The following is a 15,430-nucleotide window of genomic DNA, read 5'->3' as shown; positions in this document are numbered from 1 at the left end:
ATTGCCTATACACAGAGATTCAGATCGCATAAAGAGATCGACCTCACAGAGAGAGATCGAGATCACAGACAACCTCGCATAGACGAGATCCACAATCTAATATTTGATTTTTCACACACACACACACACATATATATCTCAAATCAAAGGGTAATACAGTCATTTAAAAAATAAGAAAATAAAAAACAGAACCTCCAGATACAAAACTTAAAAAATTGTGAACCTATTAGTCTATTAAAAATAGGATAAATTACACTTACACCCCTTGAGGTTTATGTTTAATACATATTACCCCCTGACATTTGGAAAATTACACTAACCCCCCCTTCGTCATTATAATTATTTAGACAGATTAAAGATATTGAACTCATACACTATCTCTTTTTTTGTTTTGCTTTACTTTCTTTTTTTTTTCCCCTTTCCTTTACTTTTTTTTTAAATGTAATTTCTTCTATTTTTCTACTAGAGGTTATTAACTTTTATATAAGCAGGGGGTTTGTGAAATGAAACTATTGACCATAGGAGTATAAATGTAATTTTTAAAACATCAAGAAGTAGGTAGTAATTGGACCAAATCTCAAAAGTGTTAATGTAATTTATACTTAAAAATATAATAAGATTAGAAGGAAAATAGATCCTTTATATAAGATTACATAATAATTTTCTCATTTTTTTGGATGTCATGGGCTCAATCAGCCCACCCAAACCAAAAGCTAGTCCACACCCTTGTGGTCCAACTAGACTCAATGGTAAGTGCATTCAGGGCATGTTTGATTGGGTGGATTAGAGTATGGGATTGTGATTATTAATCCGTGGGTCTAATTATCCAATGTTTGTTTTAACATTTTGGTTTAGGATTATTAATCTAATGGATAATTAATCCAATAAATTTGTAAGATTATTAGTAATGGGGTAGGGGTGGGATTATTAATCCAATAAATATTAATCTAATTGGATAGTAAATACCACACTAATTTAATAAGACTATCAATACTTCACTATTAATCTTGTGAATCAAACATGACCTCAAGGCACTACTAGACGTGGTACATAGGTACACTTTGGTTTATGATAAAAAAAAAAATATATAATTTTATTTTTGTCGAGTTATAATTAAAATTTAATAATTATAACAAAATAATTTAAAACTTTCATAAATTATAATTAAAATAAATTTATAAATAAAAAAAATTAACATAATTTAGGATACAATTCCCCACAAAATAGAGATATTTGTTTTTGAAACTTTCATTCTAACCGTTAAAATAAGTTGATATATAGCTTATAGATACGATACGACGACCCAATACATGGTTCCCGGGGTTTCTCTCTTTCTCTCTCTCTCTTTTTCTGTAGGAATTGACGATGGCGAGTGTCCTCTCTCATCGCCTATTCTGCATTCAGTCTCTGCGTCATCAATTCCAGTGTCTCTGCTACTCATCCAACCAACCTACCAAATCATCACTTCTCTTTCAAAACTCTAATTGCTCTGTTCGTCTTCGAACAGTGCCCAAATCATCACCTCGTGACAGCCCTACCACTCCTCAAAAACCCATAACCCCAATTGAGATTCCGGACCCAAACCCGTCTTCGGATTCATCGTCGCTGAATTTAGCTTCTCCTCTTCTTCGTCGCTTAAGGTACATTTTTCTGTACAGTAATGGACATTTAATTGAGCTTTGTTTGATGTTAATGAGTTTTTGTTGGACTTTTTAGAGATGGGTTTAAGGTGGATGCGCTTGGATTGGAAATTTTGTCTATTGCATTGCCAGCTGCATTGGCTCTTGCTGCTGACCCAATTGCTTCGCTGGTCGATACCGCATTTGTTGGACATTTGGGTAATACTCAATTGGATTTTTTTTTATGGTTGCTCTTATTGTAATTCATGTTCCAATTTATAAAATTTCTAGTTTATAGCATCATTATGGTTGGACAATGCTGAACATTATAGATGTTGATGTAGATGATGACTAGCTCAAGTTTTACAAGAAAGATTGTTGCTTTTTTGGTATTAAGGCCTCATTTTGGAATAGGTTAATTTAGTAATTTTTTGGCTATTTGGCTAAAAAGGTAGGTAAAAAAAACTTTTATGTTTGGGATGACTTTTTGGCTAATTACGAAAAGATGTGCAAAAAGTAGAGAGAAAAGAGAATCTTTAATTTTTTGGTATGAGTTGTTGGCTTTTTGACTAATTTAGTAACTTTTACACTAATTGACTAAAAAGGTAAGTCCCCAAACGGGGCCTAAATCTCAGTTAGTTTAAATGAGCTTTGAACTTTCTTGCTCTTTGTTGTGTAGGATCGGTTGAATTGGCAGCCATAGGTGTATCAGTTTCAGTAGTCAATCTGGTGTCAAAATTGTTTAACGTTCCTTTGCTCAACGTCACAACATCATTTGTCGCTGAAGAGCAGGCATTGGTTGCCAAGAGTGATGATGAATCTAACCAAATTTACCAAGGTATTGTGATTGAAATTTCAAGAATATATTTGCTGAATTGTCTTGTTCATCTATCTAATGAAGGCTGTTGTTCCATTGCTGTTTGTTGAGATTTTGCGGCTGACCACCAGAGCAAGATATTCCTTCCTTCAGTATCAACTTCTTTAGCACTAGCTGCTGGCATTGGCATTGCAGAAGCTGTGGCACTTTCTGTTGGCTCAGGTTTCTTAATGAATACCATGGGTATACCTGTTGTACGTCTTACATAGCTAGTCATGGATTAAGTTTTTTACTGTAACTATCGTAATCCTATAAAGTGATGTGGAATTATAATTTATCCTTTACAAAAGTTACTTTGCATGAGGTTTAAGAACAGATATGCACACACGAACACACTAGATATCATCGCTCTATTACTTTCTATGACAATTTAAAGGGACAAAGCTCCATAGAGCTAAATTTTGTATTACCATAGGTGGCATCATGCCTTCTAAATATTGTCCTTGATTTGGAATTGCAATTTTATACATGTTTTTTGGTGATTGAAGACTATTCATGTGTGTTCATTGAGGCTTGTTATGTTGCAGGATTCGCCAATGCGTATACCAGCTGAGCAATTCCTTACCCTGAGGGCCTTTGGTGCTCCACCAATTGTAATTGCACTTGCTGCACAAGGCACTTTTCGAGGATTTAAAGATACGAAGACGCCTTTGTATGCCGTTGGCAAGTATTACAACATGTTAATAATCTACTTATTGATTTGATTCTCTACCAAAAGTTACATGTTAATAATCTACTTGGTTAGTCTATGACACATGCCTACTCTGGATTTTCAGTTGCTGGCAACTTATTGAATGCAATTTTAGATCCAATTTTGATCTTTCTCTTCGGTTTTGGCATTAGTGGTGCTGCAATTGCTACTATGATTTCTGAGTATGTCAATGATGTGGTAAAACTAATGCATATACTCAATATTTGTAGAATTCTATGACTTTTGAGTAATTTTTCTTCTCCTCATGGGTTTTCTTGTATTATTTCACATCAGATATTTGATTGCTTTTATCCTTCTGTGGAAATTGAATGAGAAAGTATTACTTGTTTCTCCAAACATTGATGGGGGAAGAGTTGCTCGGTATCTAAAATCTGGTATGTATCTTGAAACCTTAGTATATGATGGTGGAGTTGACAATTGACTTTTGCTATTCCTCTAGCTCTTTGCATAATAATATGAACTGCCATTACTGACTAAAACAGGCAATTGCTAAAACTACGGTAAAGGTCAACTGACTGAAGTTCATAACGTGGCAGAAAAGATTAGAAAAAAGATTAAACTTGATAACAAGTTTATGGCCAAACACTGATAGACAAGGGGTATGAGCACTGCTTTGGCATGCAAGAGTTACCAAAATGTCTATTACGTTTAACAAGGCCATCAACTTAGTTTATCACATCATGAATCCTTGCAATGGTGTGATTACTGCATATGCTTTGTTTTAGCATGTTTTCTGCTTCAACCAGTCCAAAGAAACGTTGTCTTAGGTTTTTGATGTCTATATGTTGAGTCATTATTGTTCCCAACTCAAATGCGGTTGTTAGTTTGAAACACAATGTGCCTATCACATATGTGAACACCATGATCACTGCTGATCTATATATGTTGGTGTAACAAGAGCTACAATATCCTCTTCAATCTTTTCTTTCATTTGTTTCTTATTATTTTCCCCCCCTTTCTTTTGGGTGAACAAGACATTAAGGGGGCTTGAGCCCTTGACATGAGGTTGAGAAACTAACCAAATACCGCTGGGCCTGTAAGGCTGATGGTAAAACTAGATTTTTTTTAATGCCACAGGATCTGTACCAGTAGATTATTTGTGATGCCATAAGTTATTTAAGATACAACTTTTGTCTTAAGTATGGAATCTGCTGACCTCGTTTTGCAGGTGGGCTTCTAATTGGCAGAACTTTAGCGGTGCTTGTGATCATGACACTAGCTACATCACTGGCAGCGAGAGAGGGCCCCATACCTATGGCTGGTCATCAGATCTGTTTACAAGTTTGGTTGGCTGTATCTTTACTTACTGATGCTATAGCGCTGGCTGGCCAGGTACACAATTTACGCTGTCTAAGCATTATGTTATTTCATATTCATATTCATCAAATTTGTCAAACTAGAATGGCCAAAAGAAACTTCTGAAAGGTTTCATAGCATCTCCTATTGGCCTTTGATAGAGCATTTGAATACTAAACGTTGGCTATATGATGAAGATGAGCCATCAATCAAATTGCTTGGTCTAACGGTTTGAGGGGTTCTCTTGGTTATTTCACAACTTGAAATCTAGGCTAGAAGAGCCATTCAAGGAATTGAGCTTCAAGTTCTATGATTGCATTTTATCATCTAGTGACATATGACACTTCTGTTTCACAATCAGTTAAAACTGGCTTGGATGGAAGAGCATTTATGTTTAAAAGTTTTAAACCCATCTCATAAGGTCCAGGCAGTATTTGTGCTGCTTCCACATCTATTCTTTTGGGTCATTATCACTCGTATATGTTCAAATATGCCGAATGTGTTAATGGTTTTTCTTTTTCTTCCACCACTGTTTCAATGTTTTTCTCACAGGCTCTTCTTGCCGGTCGTTACTCCCGAGGAGATTATGGTCAAGCACGCCAATTGGTTTACAAAGTTTTACTGGTTAGCTCTTTATCTACCTTGTGTGTTATTTGTCATGGTATCTTGGCTTCCATGTATTTTTACTTTCATTTGAATCCATCAGGTTGGTTTAATAGCAGGAGTTGCCTTGGCTGTTACCTTGTTCCTTGGGTTCGTGTCACTCTCTTACTTATTTAGCACCGATTTAGAAGTTCTGCAAATTGCACGGTCTGGTATCTTGGTAAGAAACTACTTGGTTTGGTCTTCCTTTATTGAAGATCTTTGTGTCTTCTAGATAGAATCTCACAGGGATCTACCAGTGAAAAACCAGTGTTTTCCTTCTTTGTGTGTTCTTGCTATTGAATGCATTAATTTCTGTAATTATATTTTGGGATTTGCATCACTATTTTCGATACCTGTAGCTTGTCGCAAGTTAGACATGCTACTAGTAATGAAATATGGGATTGTTATTGTTGGCAGTTTGTTGCTGGATCTCAGCCAATTAATGCTCTTGCTTTTGTTCTTGATGGGCTCTACTACGGAGTTTCAGACTTTGAATATGCAGCATACTCAATGGTACTTGTTTCTGCCTATGTATAAAATACTTCCATTATTTCACTTTATCTATTTCTTCCACAGCTTATTATGTGGGTTAAGCAGGTGCTGGTTGGAATTGTCTCCTCGGTGTTCATACTTGTTGCTGCCCCGGTATTTGGTCTTGCTGGAATCTGGGCAGGGTTGTTTCTGTTTATGACTTTGCGTGTTGCAGCAGGAATCTGGAGGTAAAATCCTTCTAATTTTCATTCTTTTTAAATTAAAAAGGATCATATCATTGGATTGTTAGCTCATTTGATGGTGCAATAGGGCTCTAAGAACATATAGGGCTAGGCCTTTGTGATGATCACCCACATTTAGATGTGATATGGCCCTAAAAAAAGGATTGGTTTTCCCTCAGCTAATGATTTTTCTTTAGTTTTTCATGTCTGAATGTCTAAGTTGATTGGTTTAGTTTTTGGGTTGAAAATTTAGCCCTAAACCTGGATGCTTTTAACATAATGCATCTGACCTTACTAAATGATAAAAATGTTTCATCTGTTTATCTTTTCCGAATCCCAGATTAGGAACGAAAAGCGGACCTTGGAAATTGGTTTGGTCTGAGATAGAGCAGGAAAATGCCTGAGCTCGTGCATAAGTTCCAAGTTCCATATTTTCCCCCGTGCATAATGATGAATTCAATCAATTCGCGGGCCATGCCACAACAAACAGTCCATATACTATTCAGATCACACCACTGACATACATCAACACCAGAGACAGAAGTTTATTTTGGGATGCAATTTCTCTGGCCAAATTCTTTCTTGGAGCCAGTAAATTTTACTGGTGAGAATGGCTTTCAGTTGGCAGCAAATTAGTTATTACTAGTGTGGAAAACATACAGACAATGAAATATTCCATGAAGACAACAGGGGATGTAACGGTTACAGAGGCAAGATGCTTCGCTTTCCAGACTTCTCATTCAGTAGAACTGCCACAGGGTTGTAGACTTGCTGGAGCTCTATTTAGATACAAGTGGAGGATACAATTTGGATTGCATTATGAATGAATGGTGTGGATTCTGGAGTTGTAACTGCATGCCTAATGTAAACATATTTGTTGATATGATTCATAGTCTTGTTTATACAATCAGATTAAAGCATAATTTGATTGGAATTCAAAAGTTCACATATTCTAGCTCCTGTTATTTTTTGTACATCTGATCTTCTCAGCAAGTAAAGAGATACAGCCAACCAAAATTGGAAAATTACATTGATAAAACCATAATTTACAAATGGAAAAACCTTAGACTGAAATTCTCTTACTTCATGAACACAAATGAAAATGTGCAGCTTTTCGACTTTGCTACATGATGAGGTTCTAGTGTACGTAGTTTTCTGTACCCTCTGAATTTCCCGGCAGCTTGGTGTCCGCTCACACACAACTCACACACGACACCGTGAGGCCTTTCCCATTGTGACAGGTTCTTACTAGAAAACCCATATTAACCGGTATCATAGTTTCCCTCTTGCTGTAATCCAGGGTTATGAGTAACAGAAGTTCCGGAAGGCTTGAAATCAAACATTTCTTCTGTTATCGTATCATAATTATACTCGTAATTTTGTGTTTCATACTTTTGAAGCTGTAAATTACCCATGTATTCGCTTTGCTCTGCCTTCTCCAAAAGGTGATAAAGATTGGATTGTGTTCGATTCAGGAAATGACCATCACTCAATAACTCATTGTTATCCGTGTCAGTTGGCCCAGGAGACTGAATCTCAATTTCATCTTCCATTAACAAGGTCTCCAAGGAATCAAGTTGACCTTGGTACCCCAAAGGCTCATCAAAAGAGCCAAATTGATCTTGTCTGAACACAAAGTCATCACTGCTAATATCCCCAAAAGGTTGGTTTGTTGTTTCTGTTTCTTTTTTCAATTCTTTCAAGTCTTTCAAGCCATCATCTTTGTGATTGTAGTCACTAACACTACATGAATAGCTAGCTTCTGCAATTTTTTCTTTCTCTACTTCACTTTTTGTCGGTGACACTACTTCAATGCTATTGAAATGCTCACTCTGACTAACCTTTGGTTCCTCTGTAATCAGATACAATTGATCATTACAAAAGTCCAACGGCATTTTATGGTAGTTGGGAAAATTGAGTATAGCAGCAGAGCCATACATAGCCATTGCAGCCTCATCATAAGCATGAGCAGCATCAACAGATGCAGAAAAAGTCCCAAGCCAGAGTCGATTCGCCTTCTTCCTCAGTTGACAGCTATCATAAATGGGTTCACGAATCTCTGCAACCCATTTCCCCCAAGTTCTCTGCCTAACTCCTCTATACATGCAGCCCGGATTCTCTGTCCCGCCTTTCCCTTGCATACAACCCCTTTTCAATCCCTTGGAAGGACCCTTTCTTCTCCGGTTGAGTCCGATTTCCTTGGTGGAATCAATTTGGATTTGGCTGTGATAGTTCTTCCACATGAGCAGTCTCTCCTCTAGGGAGTCTGAACCATTTTGCCTCTTTCTCAATCTCCTGTTCTCAAAACCATCCATGGGTTATAAAAGACTCTGATTATGGCCTTGTTCGGTCAACTTATTGAGCAGCTTACACTTTTTTTTTTTTTTTTTTGAAAATTTATGTCATGAGCGTTTAGTACAATTTCTTTAGTACAGTTTCTGCTTATACCGTATGAGAAAGAAATAGCTTAAATAATTTATAAAAAAATAATAATTATCCAAAAACGGGGAGGGATGCTTTGGTTTCTACTTTATATCATCTGTAAGAACTATCCGAAAATAGATACCAAGCTTGTGTTTTGAGCTTTTTCAAAGTGCTTTCAATTCTGCACTACAAATCCTAGTTATACATGTCTTTTTAGTACTAAAATAAAGATAAAGCATGAAGAAACTCACCCATCAATATTCTCAGACGACATGCGATTTCCAAAAGATTTTCTTGTTTTTGTGTTCTTTTTGATCAGTTCTTTTTTCTTCTTCTGATCTTTGAGTTCTTTTGCTCTTGAGCTTGTTCTTTGTTTGTATGATGACCTTATCAATGGTGTTGTAGGATTTCTTTTCCCTGTTCTCTCTTTGAATCTTCTTTGTGCTCCCAAGTGGTTTGAATGTTTTTCAACTTTCTTTTCCAGGGGTGGACTTGTGGTAGTGGGTGTTTGGTTTATTGTTTTTGGCGATTTTGGGGGATGAAGTAACCGTACTTAAAAGAAAAGATGTAACCTCAGGGTAAAGGACAGATATTTCAAGCTGTACATGTTTAGGAAAATGATGAATTTAGTTTTTTTGCTTTTTAATTTTTTTGATTTGGAGTTAAAAAATCTTATTCGAGATAGATTTTTTTTTTTTTAATTTTTATGAGAAAAAAATTAAATAATTATGATTTGGATGTAACATTTTATCTTATTAAATTAAAAAAATTATTTTTATTTTTTTATAACTATTTTAAGTAAAAAGTCTCATTTTAACTTATGGTAAATAAATACTAAATTTGTTCAAAATACAAAATCAATTGATTTGAAACTATGGGACACATGTGTATTAATTTCTATATAAAATTATAATTTTTTATTTTATTTCAAATCAATCAAAATTTATGTTTCGTCCACACATTTTGAGTTAAAAAAATTATTTTACATTTTTTACCTTCTTATTTTAAAACACTCACAACACTTAAATTATGACTTAAATTTTTCTATTTTAAAATTCTATCATAATTTAATGACAGATGCATAATGAGAACGAATTTTTATTTTAAGCTTTTTTTATATTTTTAAAGAAAACCGATTTTTTTGGGTGGACAAAAGAAAACAGATATTTACTATGATATGGCATATTCATTTGTTTTTGAAATCTTTCCACGGCCATTATTTTGACACCTGGGAGGAAAATATTTTGGTGGGCCAGTATGGCATAAGGTTTCATTAACTCTTTACATGGCCAATATTTTGACACGTGGAGGCAAAGATTTTGGTGAGCCGACTTGGCGCCAGGTCAACGTTTGCTTGAAGAAAAATATTAGGTTATAATGTTTTATCAAATATTTCACATCATGTGTAAAATTTATATTATGTGAGTCTTATGTGGATTTTATATTTATGTGAGATATTTAATAAAATATTTGAGATCTCTAATATTATTCTTATTTAAGAATAAGAGTTGTCTTTTCTTTATTTTATTTAGAGTTACCTACGAGTGGTACTAGTAGCACCCCCAAGAATTAATTTAGACCCTTTTTTGTAATTTTTGAAATATTAAAAATTTCTTTGGACCTCCCAAAATAACACCAAAATTATCCTTAAACATTCCACCCAATTAAATGCACACCCCCACACTCCCAAAAAAAATATCTGTTCCAAAAAAACCTTAACAAAACCTCATCATTTTCAAGCCCATGAACAAGAAAAACAATGGTATGCTATGTCTCTTTCTCTCGGTAGATTATGGCCAGAAAGATAGATCTCTGGCGTGGTTATCTACCTCTTCCTTTCTCTCTCTCTCATGTCTACTGCTGCTATTTTGTGATTAGTATTTAGGAAGTTTTAAGAATTTTAACCATTCAAATTGTTAACAAATTTCCATGTTCGAACCTATATTCCTGAACAAATAAGCTATGTTTGGGAATGTATTCCCGAACAAATCAGTAATGCTCGGTCCTGTATTCTCGAACTTGGAAAAATTAAAACTTCTGGGAGATCCGAATAATAAATGTTCAGTTACCGGTTCTCAAACAAATAAACAATGTTCGGGACCGTGTTCTTGAATTTTGATCATATGTTCGGGAGTTCAGTCTTGAAAAAATAACGAACAGGTTTTAATATTTCTGCCATTTTTTTAAAGAAACTTACCCTTACAAGATCAACCTCTTCTGAGCTAATAACAACATTAAAGTTATGAACCTCCTTTAAGCTTTTATTGTTGTACTGCTTTCGTTTTATAGAGTTGTGGTTGCTAGAAAAACTTCCACTCATTGTTATTACCGGAGAAGTTTAGGTAATCAAATGGTTGCCACCGTTACCGTCGGAATATTGCCACCAAAGAGTTTTCAAGGTTTTGAGGGTAGGTAAGTTTTGAAGGTGGGATTTGGGGAAGTTGAATGTGTGGTGATGTAAGTGGGTGCTCTCATAAACCCTAATTCATCATGTAGTGGGTGTGTAGGTTTAATTGTGAATGGGTGTTCCAATATTAATAATGTCTTTTGCAGTAATTTTTTTTGAGATTATTATTGTAATAAATAAAAAAACTAAAAATTGGGGGGGTTCAAAATAATTCACGGGGTGCTAATAGCAGCACTCTTACTTACACTGAGCTCTTAGTAAATATCCATTTTACTCGCTTTATTTATGAATTCGTATATTTTAATTGTTTTAATTATAAAAATTTATCACTTTTATCTTTATATACCCTTTTCAAATCACATTTTAAAAAATATATATTTGTATAATTTTCTTAATTGAAAAAGTTTATATGTACAAATTCATAAATAAATAGAATAAATTGATATTTGTTAATAGTTATTAACCCTTTAATTTATTTATGGTGATTTGGCCCAATTCATATACAAATTTCACTTGAACCTATTTACGACATTTCCATAGTGTGCCCTTTCACATTGAGCATATCCATGCATAGTATATGCCCACCAACCAACAAAGCATTTTTTATTAATAAATTACATTGGTGGTGTCTATTATTTGGATAAAGTCCCTGTTCTCTATTCAATAATTATCATTGTCAATTTCAACATGCGAACTTTTCAATTAAAGACGAGAACATATATAAACCCTCGGGCCAATAAATAGAACACAATGATAGGTAACACAAGTGGCGTGCATCCAAATACGGGCAGAGTTAAGCCGCCACCATCTTAAGAACCACCAGAAGCACCAAGCAGTTGTGTACATGTTGGATTTTTGACAATTGAAGCTGCAAGATTTTGATTTGGCACTTTCTTTTCAGATACATCTAGAAAAAAAAAATGACAACACAGTTAGTAAGAGGGTATAAAACTGAAACATAAGTTACAGAAAATTATAAAATTTATTCATTCATTTTCTATAACATATCTAGATTATTAACATGTTGGTTTTTACCAGTACGTGACCTCTAGCTAGGTGTTAAATGAAAATTGAGTAAACTGTCTCCTATTTAAAATTCAACAATTTTGTCTCAGTACTCAATCCAGTCCCTAGTGAAGAACAAGCTTGAACAACCACCATGAAAGATCAAGGAAAATCTCTACAGCTATCTTAAGGCAGCATATCCCGTGAAAAATATGTATTAGCTAAGGTAAGCCCTCCAAGCTTGTTATTTCCCAAAGAAATCAAGTTAAATACCATAATATCAGCTATGGAACCAGTAAGAGATGGAAGCAAAAAAAGAAGCTTTACTACAGCCACAAAAGAATACCATAGATTCAATGACAGTGAATGACATGAATACAAGCAAAATCAAATGAAGAAGAACAATTTGCAGCAATAGCACTTAGTCAAGATGCTTTTGCCATTACTATCACTCCTGGAGAAAAGCTTTAGACTAGGAAGAAGAAGATTTTATGGATAATGAAAGGTAAAAATACCTTGGATAGAATATAAAGACGCAAGTACTAAGAATATATGGTCTGAAAACCCTTCATCTCACACAAGGTATTGTAACTCAATAAAATGAAAAGTTGGTAAAACGGGAAGACCTAAGATAGAAATGCATGCTACACACTCATTTATCGGACAAGGCTAATCAACAATTAGCACAACAAAGCTCAGTGTATCAAAGTAGTTGTTTGTCACATATAACAGAAGAGGGTGATTTTGCACACAAATTTATTACCTGATTCCAACTTATGAATTTGGAACGCCAAGGCCATGTTTGAATCATGAATTTTGATAAGGATTTGAAAAGTGCAAGGGAAAGGGAAAAACCTACATTTTCTCTTTCCCTTTTCAAATTGTTATCCAAATTTATAATCCAAACATAGCCTAAAAAAAAAAAGTAGGACCAAGTAGGAGTCTATCCAAAAACACAACTATAGAGTAAAATCAAGCATCTTCCATGCCATTTATTTCAATCAAGCCAAGTTGAACCTGTACGAGGAGCAAATATGCATCGCTTTCCGTACTCCTCGTATCCAAGCTTCGTTTCTTTCCGAGTAACCTGAGAACACAAAATGGTGAGCTACCAGGCGGTGTGCTGCCGAAAAAACCCTCCGACGGTCAAGTTTGCACATTAAGAGAGAAGAAGAAGAAAGAGACAAAGAGGTAGGTAGCTCTAATCATCAGATGTTCTAGACCTGTGCATGGATACGCAACACCGTTTATATAGTTTTTGTACGTTCCTCTCTGTTTGTCCACCTCCTGACATATGGATATGTTCCCCTCGTACCTTCTTCCATGTGTAAGGGCAAATATTGCCAAACACCGAATGTCAATATTGCCCAACGGTATTGACATGTAGGGACAGCAAAATCTCTCTCCAACAATCAAATTATGCCACATATCACACCCTACCGAGCTATACCAAGTGCGATACCACAATCCTCCTTCAGGGCCGCGCTATCTACTCGGTCTCATCGAACAAACCCATTCACGGTTCCAGCCGAGCTCCGTAATCCATAACGAGCTCCTGCATGGTCGAATTTGACCTTCTGGGGACGAACGTCGTCCTCCAGAAATCCACATCCTCAAACTGGGCTAGCCTCTTGCCGTCGACTTGTTCGGGCTGTGACTTCGGTCGTACGCGTGTCCTACGTCAGACTGCGCTTAGACCTTGATGTGGCACGCGTCCTCATTTCGTTCGAGTAAAAACCTTGGCTAAGGCTTACACCAGCTCGGCCATTTCAGACCTTAAATCTCCCTTTCAATTGCCCCTTAATTCTGTTCGTGCTAGCGTGACTGGGATTACACTTATAGGCTGAGCACGTTTTCCTACTGGGTCATCCACTATTTTGGACCAACTTGCTATCTTCGACTGTGCTAATTCTCATGCGCGGTCCCACGACCTGTCTAGTTAACGATTCAACTTTTTAACCTGTCTTTTCAAGACTGGCATTGGTCTCGTCATGGACACGTGTCGTTCACCGATTGACCCCATACCGCCCATCTAGCTGTCCCACACCATCTCCTCATATTCAAATTTTGCTACCTATTCCCATTCTATACACATAACCTTTTCACTTCTCCTTTGCCTTTCACCGTTCACATTCTTCGTCATTGACGACTCAGAGCAACAACGTGCCAACCTCCTAGTTTTTTACACTTCTTGCCCTAATCGAAGCATCCTCTTGGTGGATTTGGCGCTGTCGTGATCACCAGAGACTCGCCAGTCGACTGAGACACTGATTAAAGCTTCCCTTCGTCAGTTCTTTGTACTTCATTCTCTCGTCATTTTTCTTCGAAATGACATGGTAATACCATGAAACATAAAGAAAATAGGGTAGAATAAAAAAAACTAGCGCTCTATTTGATCAATTGTACTGGGAAATCCTCGTATTTCTCATTTTTGACCACTGTTCATCGCCTTTTGAGATGAACAGGGGCAAATTTGGGTCGGACTAGGCAAAAAGTGTTATCTTGATCTAAAAATGCCAATTGACTGGGAAAACGTAGTGTTTATTAAGTTCGAGTAAAAAATCGAGCTACCAAATGCACTAGGTTGCGCGACCGGGCTAATATCTGGTCCTTTTGAGTGTCCGAGCTTGGTTTCGTTAAATCTTAAGGACTGAGCTGTAATCGTGCTCAATTTGACCGAGCTAAAATCAAGCACATTTGCGCGACCGCGCTACGACTTACACTTGGTTTTTAACTGCAAAATCCTAGAAGACCAGGTACACCAATACCAGGGCTCTTAAAGACCGAGCAGTCATTGGACACAACTTTGCCAAATTAATTCTGCCAGGCTAAACAAATTGGCCTCCCATGGGGCACTATCACTTCCTTGTAAACATGCCAGGTGCGCTGGTTACGTTTCGAGAGGAGTACTGCGTCCCAACCGATGTACACTTAGAGCTCAGTGAAGAGGACATAAACCCGTGGGGTAGATTGAAGTCCTGCCTCTTTACCGTGCTAAGCATAGTTGAAGGGGGACTACGCTTTCCGGTGCAGACCTTAATTTGTGAATTTCTAAGACACATTGGACTAGCTCCCACACAAATTTCCACCAATACATACCAAATCATAAACGGAATAGTCGAGTTGAACCACCGGCTTGGTCTGAATCTGGGCTTGGCCAAGAGCTTGTGCCAATACACGCTTGGTCACATGGCAGACGAGTATAATTATTACTTGAAAATAAGGTCGGGCCAAGAACTTCTAGTAACCGATACTCCGGACAAAGATATGTATGATGACGACTTCTTCTGGGTGTCCGACAATTATGAGACCGCCGATGTGCTCGGTTGGTACATAAGCAAAGACTTTGGTAAATCATGTAAGTCGCGCTCTTTGACTGGTCAATTTATCTAACTTTATCATTCTGTGCTAACTGACTTCTTTTTACAGCCATTGAAGAGTTACAAGCCAACTATCTTTGTACTAACGAAGAGGCAATTAGGGCCCTGCTAAGGTATCGACATCGGGATTTCCACAAGCTTCTCGGTTACCTGCCGAGCAATCGCTACTCAGCTTCTCATAAAAGCAAAGTCCCAGACTTTCTGTGAGCTCCTTCTCCACCACTAGATCCAACACTTCTAGACGTGCCCCTAATCAGATTGACTGAGGGACAAGAAATGGTGAAGAAGAGCCGAATCATGAACCTTATCACCACCACCTTCACCGAGCTGCCGAGTAATCCACCACCTGTAC

General features: G+C 36.6%; 2 protein-coding genes across 3 annotated transcripts; one reads left to right on the top strand and one right to left on the bottom strand.

Annotated features, from left to right (window-relative positions):
* Window positions 1-1,272: 1,272 nt before the first annotated feature.
* On the top strand, window positions 1,273-6,807 carry LOC114314621 (MATE efflux family protein). 2 transcript variants are annotated; one of them, XM_028261091.2, is made up of 13 exons: window positions 1,280-1,640; window positions 1,717-1,838; window positions 2,299-2,457; window positions 2,548-2,690; window positions 3,024-3,159; window positions 3,273-3,369; window positions 3,482-3,582; window positions 4,377-4,540; window positions 5,057-5,128; window positions 5,211-5,327; window positions 5,567-5,662; window positions 5,747-5,868; window positions 6,203-6,807. In XM_028261091.2, exons 1-13 carry the CDS (start codon window positions 1,366-1,368, stop codon window positions 6,264-6,266), a joined length of 1,668 nt encoding a protein of 555 aa, XP_028116892.2. In that variant the 5' UTR covers window positions 1,280-1,365; the 3' UTR covers window positions 6,267-6,807. The 2 variants fall into 2 exon arrangements, 1 of the variants encoding a protein (XP_028116892.2); XR_003647518.2 differs by lacking the exon at window positions 6,203-6,807 and having other exon boundaries at window positions 1,273-1,640; window positions 5,224-5,327; window positions 5,747-5,789.
* LOC114314622 (uncharacterized) lies at window positions 6,786-8,861 on the bottom strand. The gene is made up of 2 exons (XM_028261092.2): window positions 8,538-8,861; window positions 6,786-8,157 (listed from the first exon to the last, which is right to left on the bottom strand). Exons 1-2 carry the CDS (start codon window positions 8,558-8,560, stop codon window positions 7,125-7,127), a joined length of 1,056 nt encoding a protein of 351 aa, XP_028116893.2. The 5' UTR covers window positions 8,561-8,861; the 3' UTR covers window positions 6,786-7,124.
* Window positions 8,862-15,430: the final 6,569 nt, after the last annotated feature.

The sequence above is a fragment of the Camellia sinensis genome, chromosome 3 (genome assembly GCF_055761805.1).
Source record: "Camellia sinensis isolate YWXY chromosome 3, ASM5576180v1, whole genome shotgun sequence".
Lineage (NCBI taxonomy): Eukaryota > Viridiplantae > Streptophyta > Magnoliopsida > Ericales > Theaceae > Camellia > Camellia sinensis.
This window is presented reverse-complemented; position numbering and strand designations above follow the sequence as displayed.